General features: G+C 44.6%; 1 protein-coding gene across 1 annotated transcript in view; it reads right to left on the bottom strand.

The window, feature by feature from the left end:
• The window catches only part of RANBP17 (RAN binding protein 17), a 2,111,817-nt gene extending 2,100,808 nt beyond the window's left edge, over positions 1 to 11,009 (bottom strand). Inside the window, exon 1 of the mRNA XM_069654335.1 lies at positions 10,929 to 11,009. Within this exon, the coding sequence (XP_069510436.1) occupies positions 10,929 to 10,946 (18 nt within the window). The 5' untranslated portion in view covers positions 10,947 to 11,009. The remainder of the gene's footprint in view (positions 1 to 10,928) is intronic.
• Positions 11,010 to 22,211: the final 11,202 nt, after the last annotated feature.

Here is a 22,211-nt window from a genome sequence, read left to right as displayed (position 1 = left end):
GAAGCAAGTCAACATGGCGCAACACAGGTTTGAATCCCGATCCCACACTTAGAAACCATTATTAAAAGTGTTATAAATGAACAATAAAATACAAATAAAATTGTCTCGCTTTGCCACTCCTTTCCCAGTTTCAAAAGAAAAGTCGATGTCAAGGTAGGGCTGTAGGACGAAGTAACCCCACTGCAGAAAATTAACTATTTGATGTTAATGATCACCTATACCACGAGCAATGGACGACAGACATGAAAGAACAGAGTGGTAACGTACAGTTGCAGTGTGGAGAAAGGTGTTGTGCTTTACAGCAGTGAGGAGGAAAAGGAGCAGAGGGATGTGAATCAACAAGTCAGAAGTGCATGAGAGTGGAGCAAATCAGACCTGAGAACCAAAGGATAATCAGTAAGGCTCAGGTGCCAAGGGACCAACTTTAGTGGCAGACTGCTCATGGAAAGCAGATTGGGATTGCTGTCCAGACCTGCAAATAACTTTGAAGACGGAGACTGAAGTAGGAGAAGCACACCGTAGCTTGCGAGCAAAGTCATAGCGAGGACAAGCAGAGCTCAGTACGTTAGAGAGGAACCTTTCCAGAAGCAACCTGACAAAGGAGGTGACATACAGATGAAGGTCAGAAAGAGATGCAAGGCAATCTCTAAAGACACTAGAAAAGAGAGGCTTTGGCTGTACCAAACAAAGATAACCAAAGAAGAATTGATTGGTGTGTGTTGTGGATCTAACACTCAAAGTTGCCGAGCACAGTAGCACCGACAATGGTAAAAGAACCAAAGAAGAGTTCCATTTTGGGAGCTGTAGTCAAAACACTGAAAGAGTCCAGTGCAGTAACGCTGACAAAACCAAGAGAACCTAATAGGAGTGAACAAAACCAGGGCTGAGTATTGCTACACAGCAAGCCCAAATGCACTCCCGCGACACAAATGATCCCTCTAGTCGAATTACTCATTCATTAAACATTGGTCGCCATTAAGGCGGAAATTTAGGTGCAAATGCACCTCAAATATTTCTCTATTTAACTCAAGCAGTCATTAAACAATTTCACAATGTCAATAAAAATCAAACGTCAAACATAAATGTCAATTGTATAGATGGATCAGAATTCAGATTATAGAGATAACTTTTGGATTTTAATCTCACAATTCCAACAAGTTATGGGAAGGAAAAAAATCAAATTCACACAGTGTCCTCTATTGGCACATAGGGCACATATCGGTCAATGTTACAGACAGTACCAAAAGCCTTGGGAACATAACTAGTGGCATATAAGCACTAATGTTGGGCAAATCAGTTGCAAAATTTATTTTACACATTTATCACTTCACAGTACTATAATACATAGTTTCAATCGATCCTAAACTTCCAAATGAAGTCTCTTATTAGGTGTCACTAAATGACCAACGCGTTTCGGTTCATAGAACCATCTTCAGGGTATAGACTTCATTGTTCATTTTCACACAAATTGTTCATTATAGCTACTCTGTAGGTTAATAGAGAAAAAGAGCTTTTCAGTGAAACTTCTTGGTTTGTGGATGCACTAACAAATAAAATGTAAAAATCACAAACCTTGCTGATACAAGAACAGAGAGTCCAATCTATGGCCCAGTCTAAGGGGTAAGAACAGGGCGAAGGTACAATGCGGTCACTTCGGTATCTAAAAAGGTGGAAACCAAAGAAGACCCTTAAATAAGGCCAGTGTAGCTGTAGGTGCAGAAAAATGCTAGTAAAGTATAGAAAATGTGTATGGAAAAAGGGCGTTTCCGGCCCAAAAGGCATCAATCCATGGTCTATTTTAGAATTGCGAGTCGAATTCAGTGTCTTTTAAAAGTCTGCCACAGGAAGTGTTACTTAAGAGGCACCAGTGTACCCCAGTTATGTTTAAATAAGAATAGGTAGAAGATACTGTAGTGTACAATCGAGAAACGTTCGATGCACAAAAAAGTGAAATAATCCTTGTGGCAGTATTCACAGGAGGATAGGACAGAAGAGTCCAGCTAACAAATGTTGTTGCTTCAACAAACGTGGCTCGATAATAGCTAAACGCTTACCTCGGGTCGGGAAGGCAGAGAGACAGACCGCAGCAGAGCCCGCAGTGTGACTGAACTCCAGCATTATGCGTCGCCCTGGTAACCTCGCGAATGCGCGCAGGCTCGCCAGGTACCGTAGTTAACGTAGTATGTCAGCGTAAGACTGCCAGTCTAGAGGATAGATGGGCACAAGTAGGGGCACATGTGGGGGCATAAAAACAGTGCACCGGAGGGGACCGCAGGGTGCCCCCAAAGTGCGGATAATGAATCGCACAAAATTGCTGCAAGTAAAGAGCGCGCGTGGGGGCACGTACCGTAGCTCAAGAGAACTATGGGGTGCCCCCAAGGTGCAATAAGTAAGTACGGGGAACACAAATCCCCGTAGGCCGACATAGGGAAGTAAGTTGGCACTAATAGGTCATCAAGGAGCATATTCCTAATATCTAGATAGACATAGAAGGGAGCATAATAGCAGATACCTGAGTCTGCCATGGACCGGCGTGAAACGCCAGGGGATCCACTGTCAACCTAAATGGAAATGGATAAATCACCCGGGTAAAACAAGGAAACTCCAACTGGGGTAACTGCTATTCTAAAACAAAGGATTAGAGATTCTCTCAAAAAGGAGATGAGTCAAATCAGTGTAGTTAGATTTGCATACAAAACGTTTACATTCTCATCATCAGGAGAGACAGAGACACAACATACAGAAGCAAAGGAACAACCCCAATTTTGTGCGATTCATTATCCGCTCCTTGATTGACCTGTTAGTGCTAACTTACTTCCCCAGGGGACCACTCCGGTGGTGATAGTGAGCGGTACAAATGTCCTTTAACATTAACAATGTTGGCCTACGGGGATTTGTGTTCCACGTACTTACTTATTGCGCCGTGGGGGCACCACGTAGTTCTCTTGAGCTATGGTAACGTGCCCCCGCGCGCGCTCTTTACTTGCAGCAATTTTGTGTGATTCATTATCCGCACCTTGGGGGCACCCCGCGGTCCCTTCCTGTGCACTGCTTTTATTCCCCTGCATGTGCCCCTACTTGTGCCCAACTATCCTCTAGACTGGCAGTCTTACGCTGACATACTACGTTAACTACGGTGCCACGTTGCCTCGGCAACCAAACACCTTGTTATGCCCACACTAAGATGGACGTCGCCCTGGCGAGCCTGCGCGAGGTTGCCAGGGCAACGCATAATGCTGGAGTTCAGTCACACCGCACAATCTGCTGCGGTCTGACTGTCTCTCTGCCTTCCTGACCCGAGGTAAGCGTTTAGCTATTATCGAGCCACGTTTGTTGAAGCAACAACATTTGTTAGCTGGACTCTTCTGTCCTATCCTCCAGTGAATACTGCCACAAGGATTATTTCACTTTTTTGTGCATCGAACGTTTCTTGATTGTACACTACAGTCCCTTCTACCTATTCCTATTTAAACATAACTGGGGTACACTGGTGCCTCCTAAGTAACGCTTCCTGTGGCAGACTTTTAAAAGACACTGAATTTGACTCTCAATTCTAAAACGGACCATCGATTGAGGCCTTTTGGGCTGGAAACGCCTTTTTTCCATACACTTTTTCTATACTTTACTAGAATTGTTCTGCACCTACAACTAGACTGCCATTATTTAAGGGTCTTCTTTGGTTTCCACCTTTTTAGATACCGAAGCGACCGCATTCTACCTTCGCCCTGTTCTTACCCCTTAGACTGGGCCATAGATTGGACTCTCTGTTCTTGTATCAGCAAGGTTTGTGATTTTTACATTTTATTTGTTAGTGCATCCACAAATCAAGAAGTTTCACTGAAAAGCTCTTTTTCGCCATTACCCTACAGAGTACCTAAAATGAACATTTTTTGTGAAAATGAACAATGAAGTCTATAACCTGAAGATGGTTCTATGAACCGAAACGCGTTGGTCATTTAGTGACACCTAATAAGAGACTTCATTTGGAAGTTTAGGATCGATTGAATCTATGTATTATAGTACTGTGAAGTGATAAATGTGTAAAATAAATTTTGCAACCGATTTGCCCAACATTAGTGCTTATATGCCACTAGTTATGTTCCCAAGGCTTTTGGTACTGTCTGTAACATTGACCGATATGTGCCCTATGTGCCAATAGAGGACACTGTGTGAATTTGATTAGTTTACTTCCCATAACTTGTTGGAATTGTGAGATTAAAATCCAAAGGTTATCTCTATAATCTGGATTCTGATCTATCTATACAATTAACATTTATGTTTGACGTTTGATTTTTATTGACATTGTGAAATTGTTTAATCACTGCTTGAGTTAAATAGAGAAATATTTGAGGTGCGTCTGCACCTAAATTTCTGCCTTAATGGCGACCAATGTTTAATGAATGAGTAATTCGACTAGAGGGATCATTTGTCCCATGGGAGTGCATTTGGGCTTGCTGTGTTGCAATACTCAGCCCTGGTTTTGTTCGATTTTCTTTGTCCCAAGTGGCCTTGTGACGACAGCCCGTTTGCACCTGAAATCTTTGTTACTTTACTTTCGATTTTTTGTTGATACACATCTCCCTGTAATTTCTATGTTTGACAAATTGTAAATGACTATTTAAACTGACTTGTGCACCCCTATACACCTTACCTCTTCGCTTTAACCTAATAGGAGTGACCAGGCGCTGACAGAGGTCAAGGTTGAAACAAGCTCAACTATGAAGACAATGGCATGGTCTTATCGCCCCCCCGGTCCCATTGGTCGCTTTGGGCTAGACTTTGCCGATCTTGCTGCCGACCTTAATCTGCAGTACTCCAATCTGGTGATACTAGGTGATTTTAACCTACATTTCAATCTACCCAGATCGGATGAACTCAACTCCTTCTTTGACAGCCTTTCTGATCTTCACTTCTGCCAACTGATCCAAGTCCCCACCCACCTTTATGGCAATATCCTGGACCTGATATTCGTAAAGGATACCTTGCTGGTCCCCGGTCTGATTGAGCCTGTGACCTGGTCTGACCATCACCTGGTCACATGCTCACTTCAGTCAGCCCCTCCTGCCTGCAACATTCTACCCTCCAAGAAGCATCTCCGCTCCTGGCGCTCGGTCGATCCTAAAGCACTTAGTGCCCTGATAGCTTCCAACTGTATCTCCCTGCAACCCCTTTCACTTGCCGCACTTTCTCAGACACTGACGACTGCTGCCAATCATCATGCTCCATTGAAACTTACTCAAGGCCGCAGACTACCGTCTCAACCCTGGTTTACTGATTTACTAAAAAATGCTCGCCTCCAACTCAGACAAGCCGAACGCAAATGGCGGACTAACTACGATCTAGCGCTTAGAGACCTGTACAAGATCAATCTCTCCACCTACTTAGCCAGCGTTAAACTCGCCAAATCAACATTTTTTGCCCAGAAAATCGAAAATGCTTTACTTAAACCAAAAACCCTATTTTCTATTGTTCACTCCCTTGCTTCCTCAGAGTCGCTGACCTCTATGGTTAAGCCATCTCATAAACTATGCAATGACCTTGCATCCTTTGTCACCACCAAAATTGATGTGATTAGATCTAACATTGCTAAATCTCTGACGACATTGCCCCCGGACACCATCGACTTTATGCCTCCCCCACCTACTGATTTGTCTCCTAGTTGGTCGACCTTTCCTATGTTTAGTGAGGAAGAAGTCCTGACAGCCATATCAAAGATTAAATCCTCTTTCCCTGAGGACGCCATCCCTGCTATCATTATGAAAACGACCGCCCCAGACATTCTGGCTGAAATTACTGTGGCCATTAACAACTCCTGCCAAACGGGACTGGTCCCCCCTGAACTGAAATCTGCCAGGGTCATTCCCCTTCTCAAGAAGCCTTCTCTTGATCCCACCGTCCCCGCCAATTTCCGCCCGATCTCTCTTCTTCCATTCCTGGCTAAACTCTTGGAATCTCTGGTTTCACCCCTTCTGTCTTCCTTCTTGGAATCTTCTAATATTTTTGATCACGCACAGGCAGGCTTCAGACCTGGTAGAGGGACGGAAAGTGTACTTGTCTCCGTACAAGATATGTCCAGACTGGTTGATGCGGGCGGAGTAGGGGCCCTAATCCTGCTGGATCTATCTGCCGCATTCGACACGGTGGACCATTCCATCCTTCTATCACATCTCGCACAGATTGGGATCTCCGGTTCTGTTCTCGCCTGGTTCACTTCCTTTCTTTCTGACCGCACCCAGACTCTCGCCATGCCTCCCTTTCTTTCTGCCCCCTGTGCCCTCTCTCTCTCCGATCCTGTTTAACATTTATATCTGGGCACTGGTCTGCCTTATCCGCTCTTACGGACTTAACTGTTATTCCTATGCAGATGACACACAGATCCTGATCCGGCTTGATCAGGATCAATCTGTGGTCGCAGCCCGTCTTCATGATTGCCTCAAGTCAGTCGGTATTTGGATGGACCAAAATTGGCTCAAACTTAATGGTGATAAAACGGAAGTAATGCTTGTTGGCTCCCCTCCGAACCCGTCATTATGGACCACCGCTTTCTGGCCCACATCATTAGGTCCTCTACCCTGACCCGTAAACAAGGTAAAGAATCTGGGGGTTATCCTCTCTGCCTCCCTTTCTATGTCAAATCAGGTCTTGGCTGTCTGTCAGTCCGCACACCACCAGATCAGGGTTCTAAAGAAGGTGCCACCTATGATCCCAGAAACCATGCGTCCCCCGGTGGTGGCGGCACTGGTTCTCTCACGGCTGGACTATTGTAATTCCTTGTACTTATCCCAACCGACGGGTCTGCTACAACGCCTCCAACGTATGCAAAATCTGGCAGCCAGACTGCCCACTGGGTCCCCCTATGGCGCCCACATCTCACCGGTACTTCGCCGTCTCCACTGGCTCCCGGTTGCACAGCGTGTTAAGTTTAAGTCATTGTGCATTGTCCACCGGGCAGTTCATGGCTTAGGAGCGGAATTCCTTCAAGCTAAATTTTCCCGATATATCCTGGATCGGGACCTTCGCTCCTCTAAAACCAACCTCCTTAAGGTCCCCAGGTTCAATCGGGAAAGATATGGCGGCAGAGCCTTCTCTATTACCGCAGCCAAGTTCTGGAACACTCTTCCACTATCACTTAAATCCTCGGCCAATCATCTGGCTTTCAGGAAAGCTCTGAAGTCCACCCTGTTCTAACGTCTCTGTCCTTACTGAGCTCGCAGCCTCCCTACCAGCACCATGATGCCTTTGGGCGACTGTGCGCTTTACAAATATATATAACATAACATAACATAACATGGTGATGCAGACCTTGACAAGAAAACCTCCCACGGCTAATGACTGATGAGACGATTCAGCAAACGAGAGATGCTGACAACAATGAAAGCCTTGAGTGGAGCCCGAGGTCCAACTAATGGGACAATTATTGAGTGTCAAAAAATAGAAGTATTTTTCTAGTTTTACATCCAGTCTGACGTCCTCATTTGAAACATGTTACATGGATACAGCGTTTCCCTGTATACAATACTAATAATAGTGGCCATGTATATTGTGCATACCACAGACTCAATTGTCTCATCGCCCTCATGGCAACCTCAACTGCGACTCATATTCTCTCCTCATACATAAATGAAATTCAAGATACAACAATGTTTGGTTGGTGGGTTTAGGGTTGGAATGAGGCGCTGTGAGTGACATGCACAATTCCGGGTAAAACTGAGGAATTAAAAATTGGGATTAGGACCAAAGTACACCATGCGAAGGCCCCTTTGTTTTATTTAAAAAGCACTTAATGTAAGTGATGGGCCCGATTACTCTGGCTAACCCTTTTAATTGGCTACACTACATTGCTTGTAAACATCTCACAACCAACCATACACCCCAATACCACTGCCTAAACGATGCCCGTGGCTGTGTCATCTGGATTTGCTTCCCATTCAAAGGTCAAACGTTGCACGGGCCAGCACAGTGTGTTAGTGGCGCACTTTAGAACATATGCCACGTCATAACTCATTGACTTGAAATAATCCACAAGGCGCGCCCCTCCTGACTCATACTTTAAATGCAGCCCTCAGAAAGTAGTGGAAGACGACGAAATACACAAATAACGATCAAGCATCTTAGCATCCTATACTTCTTTTCGCGTCACCAAATTAGGTGTGGAACTAGCTGGGCCAATCATGTCGTTAAATACACTGACAGGTGGCATATTTTCTACCATGCCAATTGTGGCTGTGAAAACATATCCCTTCACAACAGCAAGCGCCCTACGATGAGCATGCTGAATGTTCATTGGGCTGCAAACAGGCCTAGTAGTGCAAAATAAGGTCTAGTATAACCTAAATCACAGTTGCTTTTCCCTTTACCGCACGCATTCGGAAACAGTCCCAATTCGGAAGTCATCACAGCAGGGAGCGGCACTTCATGATAGATGTAGACTTTCAAACAAAGCATACGCAATCCCCTCCTAGCAACCCAAGGGCAAAATGATGACTTGATGCGCCGAAAGACAAGTGTGGTTCACTTTACCCTAAGAGTTACTGAGAACTTTCAAAACGCAAACATTGGATGATGAAGTAACATGTATAGACACACTTTTACACAATCATTCCACGATGCGTGGTCGTAATCGACGAAGGGAAAACCACAACAACCAGAATGCAAAGAATGAACCCGGGGCAGGATGGCGCACTCACACCCGACATGTGACAACTTGAGTGTTCTGTAAACAACATAAAGTAAACAGGCTGCCACATCACAGCAAACACAAAAACAAGCATTTGAAAAGCCAACCGGTTTTGGATGATGAAGTGAAGTGCAGCCTTAAATGCCGAGCCGGAGGACATTCATAAAGTTCACACCATAACATGTGATACGAATATTTGAATTGCACAGCGGAACCCAAATACACTCTATAGATAAAAAAAAAGTTGAGCAAAACCATGTTCCGTCAAGCCTGGTCCTCTGGGACGCTTTCTTTTGAACTGACAGCAGAGGCAACAAATTGCAAACAAGGCACACACACACAGAATGCTCACCTGCGATGAAATCACAATGCCAAGAACATGCAAATGGAGGTAACCGCGACACTTCACTGAGGGGGATGTTTACACATATACATTTGACAATCAACTGTACCAATGGTTGTATACTAATTGACGTTTTCACAATTGACCTCAGGAGAATTGACCTCGTGAGAATTAACCTAATTTAGGTCAATTAGGACATACAATGTGGGGGAACCCCCCCAACCCCCTCATATTATTTATAATCCAAAACCAACCCAATACATATAAAATAACTAAAATAATATAAAGGTCAATTGTGCAGAAGGTCAATTAGGACCACTATAATTAAGTCAATTGTGCAAAAGATCAATTGTTAAAGGTCAATTTGGGTAATAGCATACCAACAGCTTCTGCTCTTTTGGGGGAACCAGAACTATCACACACACAAAATCACATTCCGGAATAAGTATACTAAATGGTCTCAATTTCATTTCATTATTTCTGCATAGCATTGCAGGAAAAACATTTCTGTAAACAAAAAGGCATTCCTGGCAAGTGCCCACATTACACGAACAATCAATTTAACATAGCTGTATAGCGAACTAGACTGGCCGTAACTATACTAGAATATGAGTAGGGACTAAAAGCGGTACAGTTTTCAAAATGTTAATACTGGGTGATATGGGAAAACGTGTACTAGGGCACGCCCCAGTCTTTCTTTTACAATCATCATGTCACAAGACGTCTCCTGCAACAGAGCAGGCACTCTTAATGATGAAGGCTGGACGAGCTCGCTTATCTCTTAGCTGCAGCCTACAGTAGTTCGAGGAGGAAGCATAAGCGTGCACGACCGAAAGGTATACCTAGTTCCTAGTTCTTCCCATCTGTTCTGTGTTCCCTGTCAGCTCACTAGTGGCCTTTTCCCTGGATGTGGGCCACGGGCTGTTGCGTAAAAACGATGCAACTGAATGGCACTTTATGGTTTGCTAGGCACACGTTTTAAATCATTTGAAAACAGTACCCACGTATATAAGCATTTATCATCACAAACGACTTGAAAATATACTTGTTCCATCCAATGATAATTATGTCAGAAATAATGGCCTGCCCATCAACCAACCAAAAAACGTTAACCCAGAGGAGAAGGTAAACACCGTGCATAGCAGCTGCCATGTGTGGACAGAGCCACGGCCCGTGTCACTGGAGGCGGGATGCAATTGTAATGCATGGTGATTTTTGTGTGACCACAACTCCCATTCATCTGTCACATCGAAACTGCATTCCTCTCCTCTGCCACATCATTCCTGCCTATCTTCAGATGGCGGGAGGGGAGGCATGCATGGGCTCAGACACCGGTGTCAAATGACTCTCTTATGTGTCCCTCCTAACTCGACGCACTGCATGGAGGATACTGGCGCATGCCTGCTCAAAGAGGAGAGGCCCCCCTGTGTTCCAGAACCTAAGTTTGTGTAGCACATCCTCCATATATTCCCAGTGCTCGAACGCTCTGCGAGAAGATCATAGGGCATTTCTATTGGAAGCTGCCCCCTGTTGTGTAGACCCAATGGGACCCTTTTGGTTTGTACAGGAGCGTGGAACATGTGTCTTCTTCCAATAGAGCTGGCAAAGTGTATGGGCAGAGTGCAGTCTTTATTGGACGCCTTCAAACATGAAAGGTGAAGCCATGAAGCACGGGCACCGTAAGACGCATGTACTCCCGCCTCAAACACACAATAAGCACTAGCGAGGGGAGTGTCTGATCTCAGCGCGGCTCCCGCAGCTCAGCCCGTGGCCGGGAGAAGCTGCATCACGCCGCCGCCCTCTCCCGCGGGCGACACCGCGGACACTCCCGCGGGGAGGCGCAGAGGGCAGCGGACGGGCCTGACATGTGTCTGTGTTATTGTATTCCTGGTGGCTGGCCGTACTGACCTGCAAGTGCGCCGCCATGTTGGTGTCAGACTGGGAGCCGGATTCCGAATGAGGGGGAGGTCCGAGGACTGGAGTCGAGGGGGGAGGAGCCTGCGAGGCGGGCACAGGGCGGCTGTCAGTGATCGGCTCCTGACATGCTACCTACCTGCGTAGCCTACACGCTATGCCAACTTCTGCACAGGGGTTGGAGGGTCAATACGGCCAGTGTGCTGCTGCATCCCTGACCAGCATGCCATTTCCAAAACCACACTTTGTATCATAAAATACTTTGCATGGCACCACACTCGTTCGAGGGGGGTGTATCGACACTGTTGTGTCTTATCCCTTTTTTGTACCCCCCCCCAAAAAATATTCTCCAGTTAAATGCATTTCCGTGGGAAGTCCCACCCAGGGTATTGCTGTGTCTCAGGATCCTAATTTCAACTCTGAAAGGCTGAAAGCTATGAGGAGACACTGTTACTTGCATGTAAAATGGGAAATGTTAAAGATAATAAAACCACGATCTTAGTTTGTTTTTTGTTTGTTCATATTACCAACATTTAAAAGTTTAGTAAGCAATGTTTTGCTGAGCGTGAGCTATTTGCAAGACCCTGGAAATGTCTGACATGACACCCAGATCTGAATTGGCATACTTGCCAAAATTCTGTGACCAAAAATATGTAGGATTTTCCAAGTTTCAAAAATTAAAATTCGTATACCAATGACATCACAGGAAAATACAAAACATACATTGTTGGCACCATTGAAGCATTCGAAAATACAAGGTAATCACACAGAGCTGGTAGGGAACGTTTACCACTGCTCTTGCAGCAGCCTGGGCAATACATGATTGCTGCAGTGCAAGTTGAACACTGAATGACATGGAGACTGATAGCCCCCTCAGTCTGATGATCAGATGCTGTTTGATGGTGTTACGCTCTGCCACTTGCCTTCACAGGTGGTTCACCTAAGGGCTGTCCCGGCAAGAGTGCAGGACAGAGTCAAGAAGCTGTCAGGTCAGTGGATTGGTCTGAGCCCAATCAAAGTAGTCACCTACCAATCCACTGTATAGACAGACTAATTAATGTCCTGGAGCCTGCCTTAGAGTCACATAAATTACCTGCCACTGTAAAAAGCAGTAGGATCTGTCACCCAAATCTGTAGGTAGTAGGACTGCTTACAATGCAGTATCCTACTGCCTAAATCTGTAGGATTGGCAAGTATGAATTGGGAGATGGCTGGCTGGATTGAAACATGCAAATTCCAATTTTGCTTGAAAAATGATGTGTCACCATCACAATCCCTGCTGCAGTTCTAATGCACAATGTGGAAAATGACTGCTATTCCTGTGCTGCAGGAGTAAAGGGAGGAGTAGTGGCTAAACCGCCTCCTCGGCCCACACTGCTACTACCACACCAGCAGTGACTACATTCAGAAAGGTGAAAAAGGCATAGCCTGAAAGACAAACCTCCTTGCCTTGTGTGGTAGTGCAGACCAAGGGCAGACTATATCTTCTGGAGTTGTGTAATGTGATAGCAGTAGCAACTTAAGTACAATAGACCAAAATAGAAGAATGTTTACTCGAGGTCTGACAGACTTCAAAAAACAATAGAGATGCAAACAACTAAGAACAACTAAAAAAACACAAAGAAAAATCCAGCCCGATAAGTAAACATAGAACATGCACGCTGCTGTAGACTAGCATTCTGGGTAGATGAGTATGGCTTTTCAGACACTTACCTGGCACAATGTCAGTGTTTGAGAAAATATCTTGGTATGGCGAAGCAGAGAATTGCCTTAATTATTGAGTGGGCTCGACTCACTCCCCACAGCATCAGGGCACTGCAGCAGCGTTGCTCTGGAGCTCAGAGAAGCTGGTGACCAGGCAACGGTGTTGAGTTGGGGACACTGTAAGACTCAGCAGATCTTAGATGCAGCGACATAAGAGCTTCTGTACAGGCGTCGAACACACTCGGATACGCAGGCGGTTCAGCGTCGAGGTCAGAGAGGATTCTAGCTTTTCCGTTGCAGCAGCTTGGACAGAGTTGAAGGTGCCTAAACCAGCATTGATGCAGTTCAGAGATGAAGGAAAAGGAGGGGCTACTTACTTATATGTGCAGTTGAAGTGATCCCCAATCCAGGGGTTCCAGGACAAGGTAAATCCTTCAGTTGCACTGATTCCAAGCAGCTTGGCTGGCACCTAAAGGGGATCCTTTCTCTCCAATGAGCAGGGCCCTGGTTCCATTGCAACAAGCAGTTGATGAATTCATCCACAGAAGTTCACCCCCACTGTTCCCACGGGATGGTTAGGGGCCAGCGCTCTCCTCTAACTTGGATGCCTTCTCACTTTAACTCTATGGCATAGGATTCTGGAATGGACTGCTCTCACAACAGAGGTCCAAAAGTGCTGTCATCCTGTTGTCAAAGAATGGGAGGGTGCCCCTCTCCTTTTAAAGGTACAAAGCAGCCTGCTGTAAAGGATCTAATTTCAGTCTTTGTAAAATAAAAATGCTTTTTGCCTTATTCCATTACACCCAGAGTGCCTTGCTTGCAGGAAATAGAGGGGACAGGAAAGAGAAGAGAACCTTAACAGAAAGCAAGATGGTGGGGCCATTCCGCAGGCCTACGATTTCCTCTACGGCTACTCTAACCCACCCATTCTCCATGCTTGGCAGCTTCAAATGCATTCTAGTGATTAGCACCATATTGTGAGGCTGGCTTTGCTATGTGAGTGCTGCCTCCGAGGCACTGTTCCCAGGAGACCAGTTTCCATACCTTGGGTGGAAGATGTGCCTTTTCCTCCCAGAGAATCAAAGGAGGCAGCATGCAAGCCTTTGGTCCACAAAGGAGCTGTTGAGCCACTCAGCAGAGCTGGTGCTTTCACAAGACTGTTTCCAGCAAGGCCCCTTTGTGTACTGTCATTTTGTCATAGAGCTTTTTGTCATTTTAAATGGAGGTTTGATTATGGTCCTTTCCTGATACCCAGAAGCAGGCTCCATTTTCAGAAAGAGAATAACCATATTGTTTTCTTACAATCAAAATAAAACACCCTTTCAATTGGCACACCACCTCACTTCTCAGACCCACTTTCCTCCAACACGTGGCTCTCAACGAGGGGCCCAGGAGATTCCCATGTCTGTGTAATCTGTCTCACTGCCTCCCACCTGGGACAAGGAGGAGATGTGAAGCAAAATAAGCAATCAGTGTCATCAGGCAGGAGGGGAGACATATGATACACTGTTTGGGATATGCTTCATTGCACTCTGATAGTTTTTCAGAGCACAGGAGCTTCTGGGTATCTCCTATCAGGAAAGAACCATAAGTGCCCGGTTCCAGGCCAGTCAGTAGCAATGACAGACCGAATGTGTCTATCACTACACAGTTATTGGAAGGCTTACCCATGGGCTGATAACAGATGTCAGGTAGAGTATCCCTGCGTCTTTGTGTAACCCTTGGCCAAATGGGGCCTGATTAGGTGGTGGGTTACATATACAGGTATAAATAAAGTAATGTATTTTGAAAAGTAGAGGGTATTAATAGAAATACAGATACAGATGCAATCCAGGGTTTTATTAAAGTGTATTTATTAGTGTGTATATGCTTTTTCCTTCACAAAACTGACTGTACCACGGTGCCCCCATTGCGGTTGACACATAGACTCTTCTTTGACTAAAGACAATGGACAATCCCCCTTGCCTAAGAAATGTGGGCTTATCTGCCAAGAGGAATCCAAAGAAGAGAGGGCCATTGAAAAAAACCATTTGGTAGACCAGTCCATAAAAGTTCCAGTTAGGAAAAGTAATTATTATTTTTTTGTTTTTTTTTATTTTTTTAGTCGTATAACAACTTTTCCAATTATTTACACAATGTATACCAACATTCATCTTCAGTCATAATACAAATCATTTTCTATCAACATTCTCTATGATAGAAAACGAACATAAAATGAAATATCACATAATCACCAATTAGAACAATAAAGGAACAGTTACTGATAATAATGACACTTCCTGATAAATCAACCAAATTAAAAAGAAGGTCATAGAATAAAAAAGCAAAAGGAATGATATACTACATCACCAGCATTACAGTTTACTCCCTTATCTCTGGAATAAAATTGAATTACATATCTCATTGTTTTATGATTTATAAAACAGGATTTTCATCCTCACTTAGGAGGGTATCCGGCAATACCAGGTCTAAAAATTGGACAATTGCTATTTGTATTGAAGTTCTAGGGTTGGAGAAAAGTGTTTGCCATTTTTGAAATTGGGTTAGATGATTCTGAAACATCAATTTATCCTTGAAGCATCTCCTTCTTGCCTCACTTACTGCTTCGCAATCTGTCAGCAAATGTTGCACAGTTTCCATCTGATTTGTGTTCTCACAATACCGGCAATAGTTTTGCTCATTTGTAATAATTTTTCTCCTACATAATATGTCACGAGTGATGTATAAATTCAACCTAAATTTCATGTACTTCCTCCTGAGTTGAGGGCACGGAAATTTTCCAAGATAAGTTGCCATTATCCCATGCTTCTTCACTCCAAACAGGAGAACATTGAAGTCTTTATGTGTTGTACATTTTGTTATGTTTTCTGCCCAGTCATACTGAAATATTTTAACTTTTGCTCGATTGGGATTCGATATGAGTAAATCAATGGATATGGCTGCATCACTAAGAGCATTTAAAACATGATTACGCCATTTCCATGGAAAGAGGTTGTTTGACGTAAGTAAATTGTGAGCTACAACCTTCAGAATAGTTGGAATCACTAGACCAGTAAGCGCTTTCCGATTTCCGAAGGAAAGCGCATTGTTTCCACAACACCTGTGAATAAAGAGATGTGAGACCCAGCTCAAAGCGAATCAACGCTATGGGTGTACATGTCAGGAGTTGTATTACTTGCTTCCAATAGGAGGACTCTATGCCATCCCAGAATATACGATCTTTAGGGAGGCAAGCTTCAACACCATATAATAAAATGGGTGTTACCTTCATCTTATAGAACATAATGATGTGTTTCATTGAAAACTTCCCAAACTTGCGAAGAAGTATTCGCGATTGAGATAGCAATGACTGTAGCTTATTTCTTACTTCGCACTTATATTGTGATAGTGTCTTTTTATGTTGTATAATTACACCTAGATATCGATACTGGTCAACAATATGAATTTTGCACTGCTGCAATTGCCATTTATGATCGCTTGCCTTAAAATTTCTCTTCGGGTTACAAATAACTATTTGACTTTTTTGTGTATTGATGTTAAGGTTGTTGGCCTGAGCATAACTGCCAAGTTGTTCTAGGATGTTTTGCAATCCCCGTGGGGTCTGTGATAGTAGAACTAAGTCGTCCGCATATAACAAATACGGGACTTTTTGCGTACCTATCTTAGGTGGATCTCCCACACAATTGGTCAAAAATTCACCGATTTCTAATATATAGAAATTGAACAGGAAGGAAGCCATGGCACATCCCTGCTTTAAACCCCTTTGAGTAACTATCCTTGGTGATAGTATCCCATCAAGGGTTATACACACTTGCATGGATGTGTTTGAGTGGAGCAGTATAATTAAGGATAACAGGGTGTGAGGACAATCGTGTTCTCTGAGTTTAAGAAAGAGTCGCTCACGATCAATTGAGTCAAAAGCGGCTCTAAAATCAATAAATCCCAGATATAACGGTTGTCTTTGCACTAGTTGTTGGGCTTGCACCATAGTAAGAGCGAAAATATTTGGAATGGTCCCCAAACCTCTCACAAAACCTGACTGGAACGGATCTCGCAATGATTTCATTTCAACCCACTCATTCAGTTCTCTCAGTAAGATTCTACAGAAGATTTTTCCTGGGACGTCCAATAATGAGATCGGGCGATAACTATCCGGAGACAGTCGCTTGCCCTTTTTATAAACTGGTACCGTTATTGCTTGAGTCCATGTAGGTGGTAATTTTTGATGATATTTGACAGCTGTGAAGATGTGGAAGAGAATGGAAGCCCATAATTTAGGGTGCCTTTGCATGGCAAAATTGGACAAACCATCCGGGCCAGCTGCCTTGGACTTACTGGCCGTAGTTATGAGTTGCAGTATCTCCGACTCATCGAACGAAAGGTTGAAGGGTGCTAAGATCCAGATGTGTGCGAGGGGGAACTATTAATTGGTGCTGCATAGAGTTCACTAAAATGCTTAACCCATGTGTGTGTATCAACTGCAGAGGACTGAATACAGACCTGATGCTGTCCAAGGGATCGATTCAAAGCCGTCCACATCTTAGAAATGTTTTTACTAGCAAGCGTTTTTAACATTTCAGCTCCGTCTTTCTGATAAAGCAATCCTCGATGACACTTAACCCAATTCTTAAAGCTGTTACGCAGCTTCTTTACCATTTTCGTTATGATGGCGGGGGGATGCCTGGCGAGCTTCCTTACCTCTGCCCGATAGGCAGTTTTTCTCATACGTACCAAGTTGTCAAAAGTGTGTAAGTGACTCTGTTGCGAATTACTAAGACTTTTTGTCTGCTGAAATATTTGAAGCATATTGCTGTACACAATGCCAGAGTTATCTGAGTTATCCCCCTTGCTCATATTTGACTCTTTAAGGAGCTCGCAGAAATACATTAAGGCATCCTCCGACCATCAGAGACGACACCTGCCTGAGTTTGTTACTAAACATCCCTTAGTTGTTTTCTTTTCACCATGATCACCTTGCATTTGAACATTCAATTCGGTGGTCAACATATTATGGTCACTGGCTTCTGAGGTTATAACAGTGAAATCTTGAACATTTGGCCACAGAGTCGCATTTACATAGATGTAATCTATAGTTGACGACACAGATCCCCTGTGCCAAGTCGGAGCAGCTGGTATGTCAGATGTAAAAGCTCCATTCAGAACATGCAGACCTCTATATTGTACTAGTGCTCTCCAGCGTACATTTCTTTGATTAGCTTGCTCGTTCACGCTTTCCAAGCCTCTTAAGTTTAGATCGCCAGCGAGAATAAGAAATCTAGTTTGCCGATCACCAGTCACAATGTCTAATAGACCATTCAGGTCTCTGAAGAAACAGTCATCACTTATTGCCGCCGAGTTCCAGTACAAATTTAACACGGCAAAGTTATCAGCAGGAGTGCATACTTTGATCAATATCATAAATTCATTGGGTATAGCCCACAGTTGTGAGGATAGGCCATTTTTTTTCCTAACAGCTGTAAGGAGTCCAGACATTGGCCTACCCATTGTCGTTCTAATGGCTGGATTTAAAAACACCTCATAACGGTCGAAGATTGGAGGTGCAGACAGCCAAGTTTCTTGCAAAAGCACCAAATCATAGCTGTTTAAGTGATGTTGATCATTATTGGCAAGATGCTTGTGGCCCCTAGTATTCCAACTGACCAGGGTAAGCTTTTGCGAACTTTTTGGGCTTAGCTATCTTCTCTCAATATTGTGCGAGCAAGAGCAAGGTATATTGAAAGTGACATTACCTTTTGTTTTCTTGGGCATTGGATGTTCTGCCTGATTTAAATTAGATTGCTGTCTCTGGGGTACGGACACATGGGACAATTGTCCGCTTTTCATTAAATCTCCTTGCAAGATAGAATGATCGATAGTGAGATCAAAGCCCAGTGCAGCCAGGGAATCTTTCGACTGCCAAATAAGATTTTGCACTACCCTGGATTGTATCCAGAGCCTCACTGTATTCAAGTTCTTATTCTCCACAAACTCCACCAATGCTAAATCGGCAGATACAATGTCTTCCAACTGCGGGATGTCTGAAAATATCACCATCACCGCTCTCCGATTTAAATCGTATTGAGTGATTGGGGGTGGTTTACAGGCCAAGATTAATGAATGAGGGGCTGGTTGTAACGCTCACCTGATTCCCGCAGAGGCGCCGGTCTTGACTGGGTGAATGCCGTATCTTCAAAGGTGATGTGTAACACACGGTTGGCTCTTTGGGCTGGTCCTCTCTGCACTGTATGTCTGACTCGAAGAGTAAGATGTCTGCAGATAGAAAATATGGGATTAATGAACTGGGGTTATTGGGTGCCTCTCTCCTCTTCCCTTTCTCTTCTCCTGTAGAACCCCAAAGGTTAACGCCCTCACCTTAGGTAAGTGAATGCCGAGCTCTCCATCTGCCTCGGGGCAGGGTGCCGTAACCAGTTTCTTCACTGGATAAGGGTGCAGGCCTCTTGACCTCAGAGGACTGCTGTCCGTCGTTAACTGCACGAACGGTAAGTTCTGGGCACTTCAAATGTCTTAAAAGTCTTTTGTAATGATATCTCTTGTTTTGCAGGGTTCCGGCGATGGCGGATGGCGGGCTGATGAGAGTTGAGGATCGAACCCGCGTGAGGAATAGAAGCGCCTGGAAGCACGTAAGTAAGCGCTTGTAGCCTGCTTCACGATGCGCACTAACTGTCCCTTTTATCTTGCAGGTACAAGTTCGGAGCTTTAGAGAAGCTGAAGGGTGCTGGAATACCCACTGGATTCGGCGTGGGAAGGAGTAATGGCACGTGAGTAATAAAGTTGCCCAATGTCTTTAAACGCACCTTCTTTTGTCTTTCAGATGCGGGATGCAGCGCCGAAGGCCTCCGGAGCGTGCGAAGAGCTGGTAAGCTTTTGTCTTTCAGATGCCGGAATGCAGTGTGAAGACCTCCGGAGCATGCGAAGAGTAGGTAAGCCTTTGTCTTTCAGATGCCAGAATGCAGTGCGAGGCGTTGGTGACAGCCGATGGACCAGGTAAGAGATGCGCTGCCACTGAAGACCGTAGTGCTGTGTGTGTATCAACTGCAGAGGACTGAATACAGACCTGATGCTGTCCAAGGGATCGATTCAAAGCCGTCCACATCTTAGAAATGTTTTTACTAGCAAGCGTTTTTAACATTTCAGCTCCGTCTTTCTGATAAAGCAATCCTCGATGACACTTAACCCAATTCTTAAAGCTGTTACGCAGCTTCTTTACCATTTTCGTTCTGATGGCGGGGGGATGCCTGGCGAGCTTCCTTACCTCTGCCCGATAGGCAGTTTTTCTCATACGTACCAAGTTGTCAAAAGTGTGTAAGTGACTCTGTTGCGAATTACTAAGACTTTTTGTCTGCTGAAATATTTGAAGCATATTGCTGTACACAATGCCAGAGTTATCTGAGTTATCCCCCTTGCTCATATTTGACTCTTTAAGGAGCTCGCAGAAATACATTAAGGCATCCTCCGACCATCAGAGACGACACCTGCCTGAGTTTGTTACTAAACATCCCTTAGTTGTTTTCTTTTCACCATGATCACCTTGCATTTGAACATTCAATTCGGTGGTCAACATATTATGGTCACTGGCTTCTGAGGTTATAACAGTGAAATCTTGAACATTTGGCCACAGAGTCGCATTTACATAGATGTAATCTATAGTTGACGACACAGATCCCCTGTGCCAAGTCGGAGCAGCTGGTATGTCAGATGTAAAAGCTCCATTCAGAACATGCAGACCTCTATATTGTACTAGTGCTCTCCAGCGTACATTTCTTTGATTAGCTTGCTCGTTCACGCTTTCCAAGCCTCTTAAGTTTAGATCGCCAGCGAGAATAAGAAATCTAGTTTGCCGATCACCAGTCACAATGTCTAATAGACCATTCAGGTCTCTGAAGAAACAGTCATCACTTATTGCCGCCGAGTTCCAGTACAAATTTAACACGGCAAAGTTATCAGCAGGAGTGCATACTTTGATCAATATCATAAATTCATTGGGTATAGCCCACAGTTGTGAGGATAGGCCATTTTTTTTCCTAACAGCTGTAAGGAGTCCAGACATTGGCCTACCCATTGTCGTTCTAATGGCTGGATTTAAAAACACCTCATAACGGTCGAAGATTGGAGGTGCAGACAGCCAAGTTTCTTGTAAAAGCACCAAATCATAGCTGTTTAAGTGATGTTGATCATTATTGGCAAGATGCTTGTGGCCCCTAGTATTCCAACTGACCAGGGTAAGCTTTTGCGAACTTTTTGGGCTTAGCTATCTTCTCTCAATATTGTGCGAGCAAGAGCAAGGTATATTGAAAGTGACATTACCTTTTGTTTTCTTGGGCATTGGATGTTCTGCCTGATTTAAATTAGATTGCTGTCTCTGGGGTACGGACACATGGGACAATTGTCCGCTTTTCATTAAATCTCCTTGCAAGATAGAATGATCGATAGTGAGATCAAAGCCCAGTGCAGCCAGGGAATCTTTCGACTGCCAAATAAGATTTTGCACTACCCTGGATTGTATCCAGAGCCTCACTGTATTCAAGTTCTTATTCTCCACAAACTCCACCAATGCTAAATCGGCAGATACAATGTCTTCCAACTGCGGGATGTCTGAAAATATCACCATCACCGCTCTCCGATTTAAATCGTATTGAGTGATTGGGGGTGGTTTACAGGCCAAGATTAATGAATGAGGGGCTGGTTGTAACGCTCACCTGATTCCCGCAGAGGCGCCGGTCTTGACTGGGTGAATGCCGTATCTTCAAAGGTGATGTGTAACACACGGTTGGCTCTTTGGGCTGGTCCTCTCTGCACTGTATGTCTGACTCGAAGAGTAAGATGTCTGCAGATAGAAAATATGGGATTAATGAACTGGGGTTATTGGGTGCCTCTCTCCTCTTCCCTTTCTCTTCTCCTGTAGAACCCCAAAGGTTAACGCCCTCACCTTAGGTAAGTGAATGCCGAGCCCTCCATCTGCCTCGGGGCAGGGTGCCGTAACCAGTTTCTTCACTGGATAAGGGTGCAGGCCTCTTGACCTCAGAGGACTGCTGTCCGTCGTTAACTGCACGAACGGTAAGTTCTGGGCACTTCAAATGTCTTAAAAGTCTTTTGTAATGATATCTCTTGTTTTGCAGGGTTCCGGCGATGGCGGATGGCGGGCTGATGAGAGTTGAGGATCGAACCCGCGTGAGGAATAGAAGCGCCTGGAAGCACGTAAGTAAGCGCTTGTAGCCTGCTTCACGATGCGCACTAACTGTCCCTTTTATCTTGCAGGTACAAGTTCGGAGCTTTAGAGAAGCTGAAGGGTGCTGGAATACCCACTGGATTCGGCGTGGGAAGGAGTAATGGCACGTGAGTAATAAAGTTGCCCAATGTCTTTAAACGCACCTTCTTTTGTCTTTCAGATGCGGGATGCAGCGCCGAAGGCCTCCGGAGCGTGCGAAGAGCTGGTAAGCTTTTGTCTTTCAGATGCCGGAATGCAGTGTGAAGACCTCCGGAGCATGCGAAGAGTAGGTAAGCCTTTGTCTTTCAGATGCCAGAATGCAGTGCGAGGCGTTGGTGACAGCCGAT

The sequence above is a fragment of the Ambystoma mexicanum genome, chromosome 3q, assembly GCF_040938575.1.
Source record: "Ambystoma mexicanum isolate Mex_15411 chromosome 3q, UKY_AmexF1_1, whole genome shotgun sequence".
In the NCBI taxonomy this organism is placed as follows: domain Eukaryota; kingdom Metazoa; phylum Chordata; class Amphibia; order Caudata; family Ambystomatidae; genus Ambystoma; species Ambystoma mexicanum.
The sequence above is the reverse complement of the archived record's forward strand: the minus strand, read 5'-3'. Positions and strand labels throughout refer to the sequence as shown.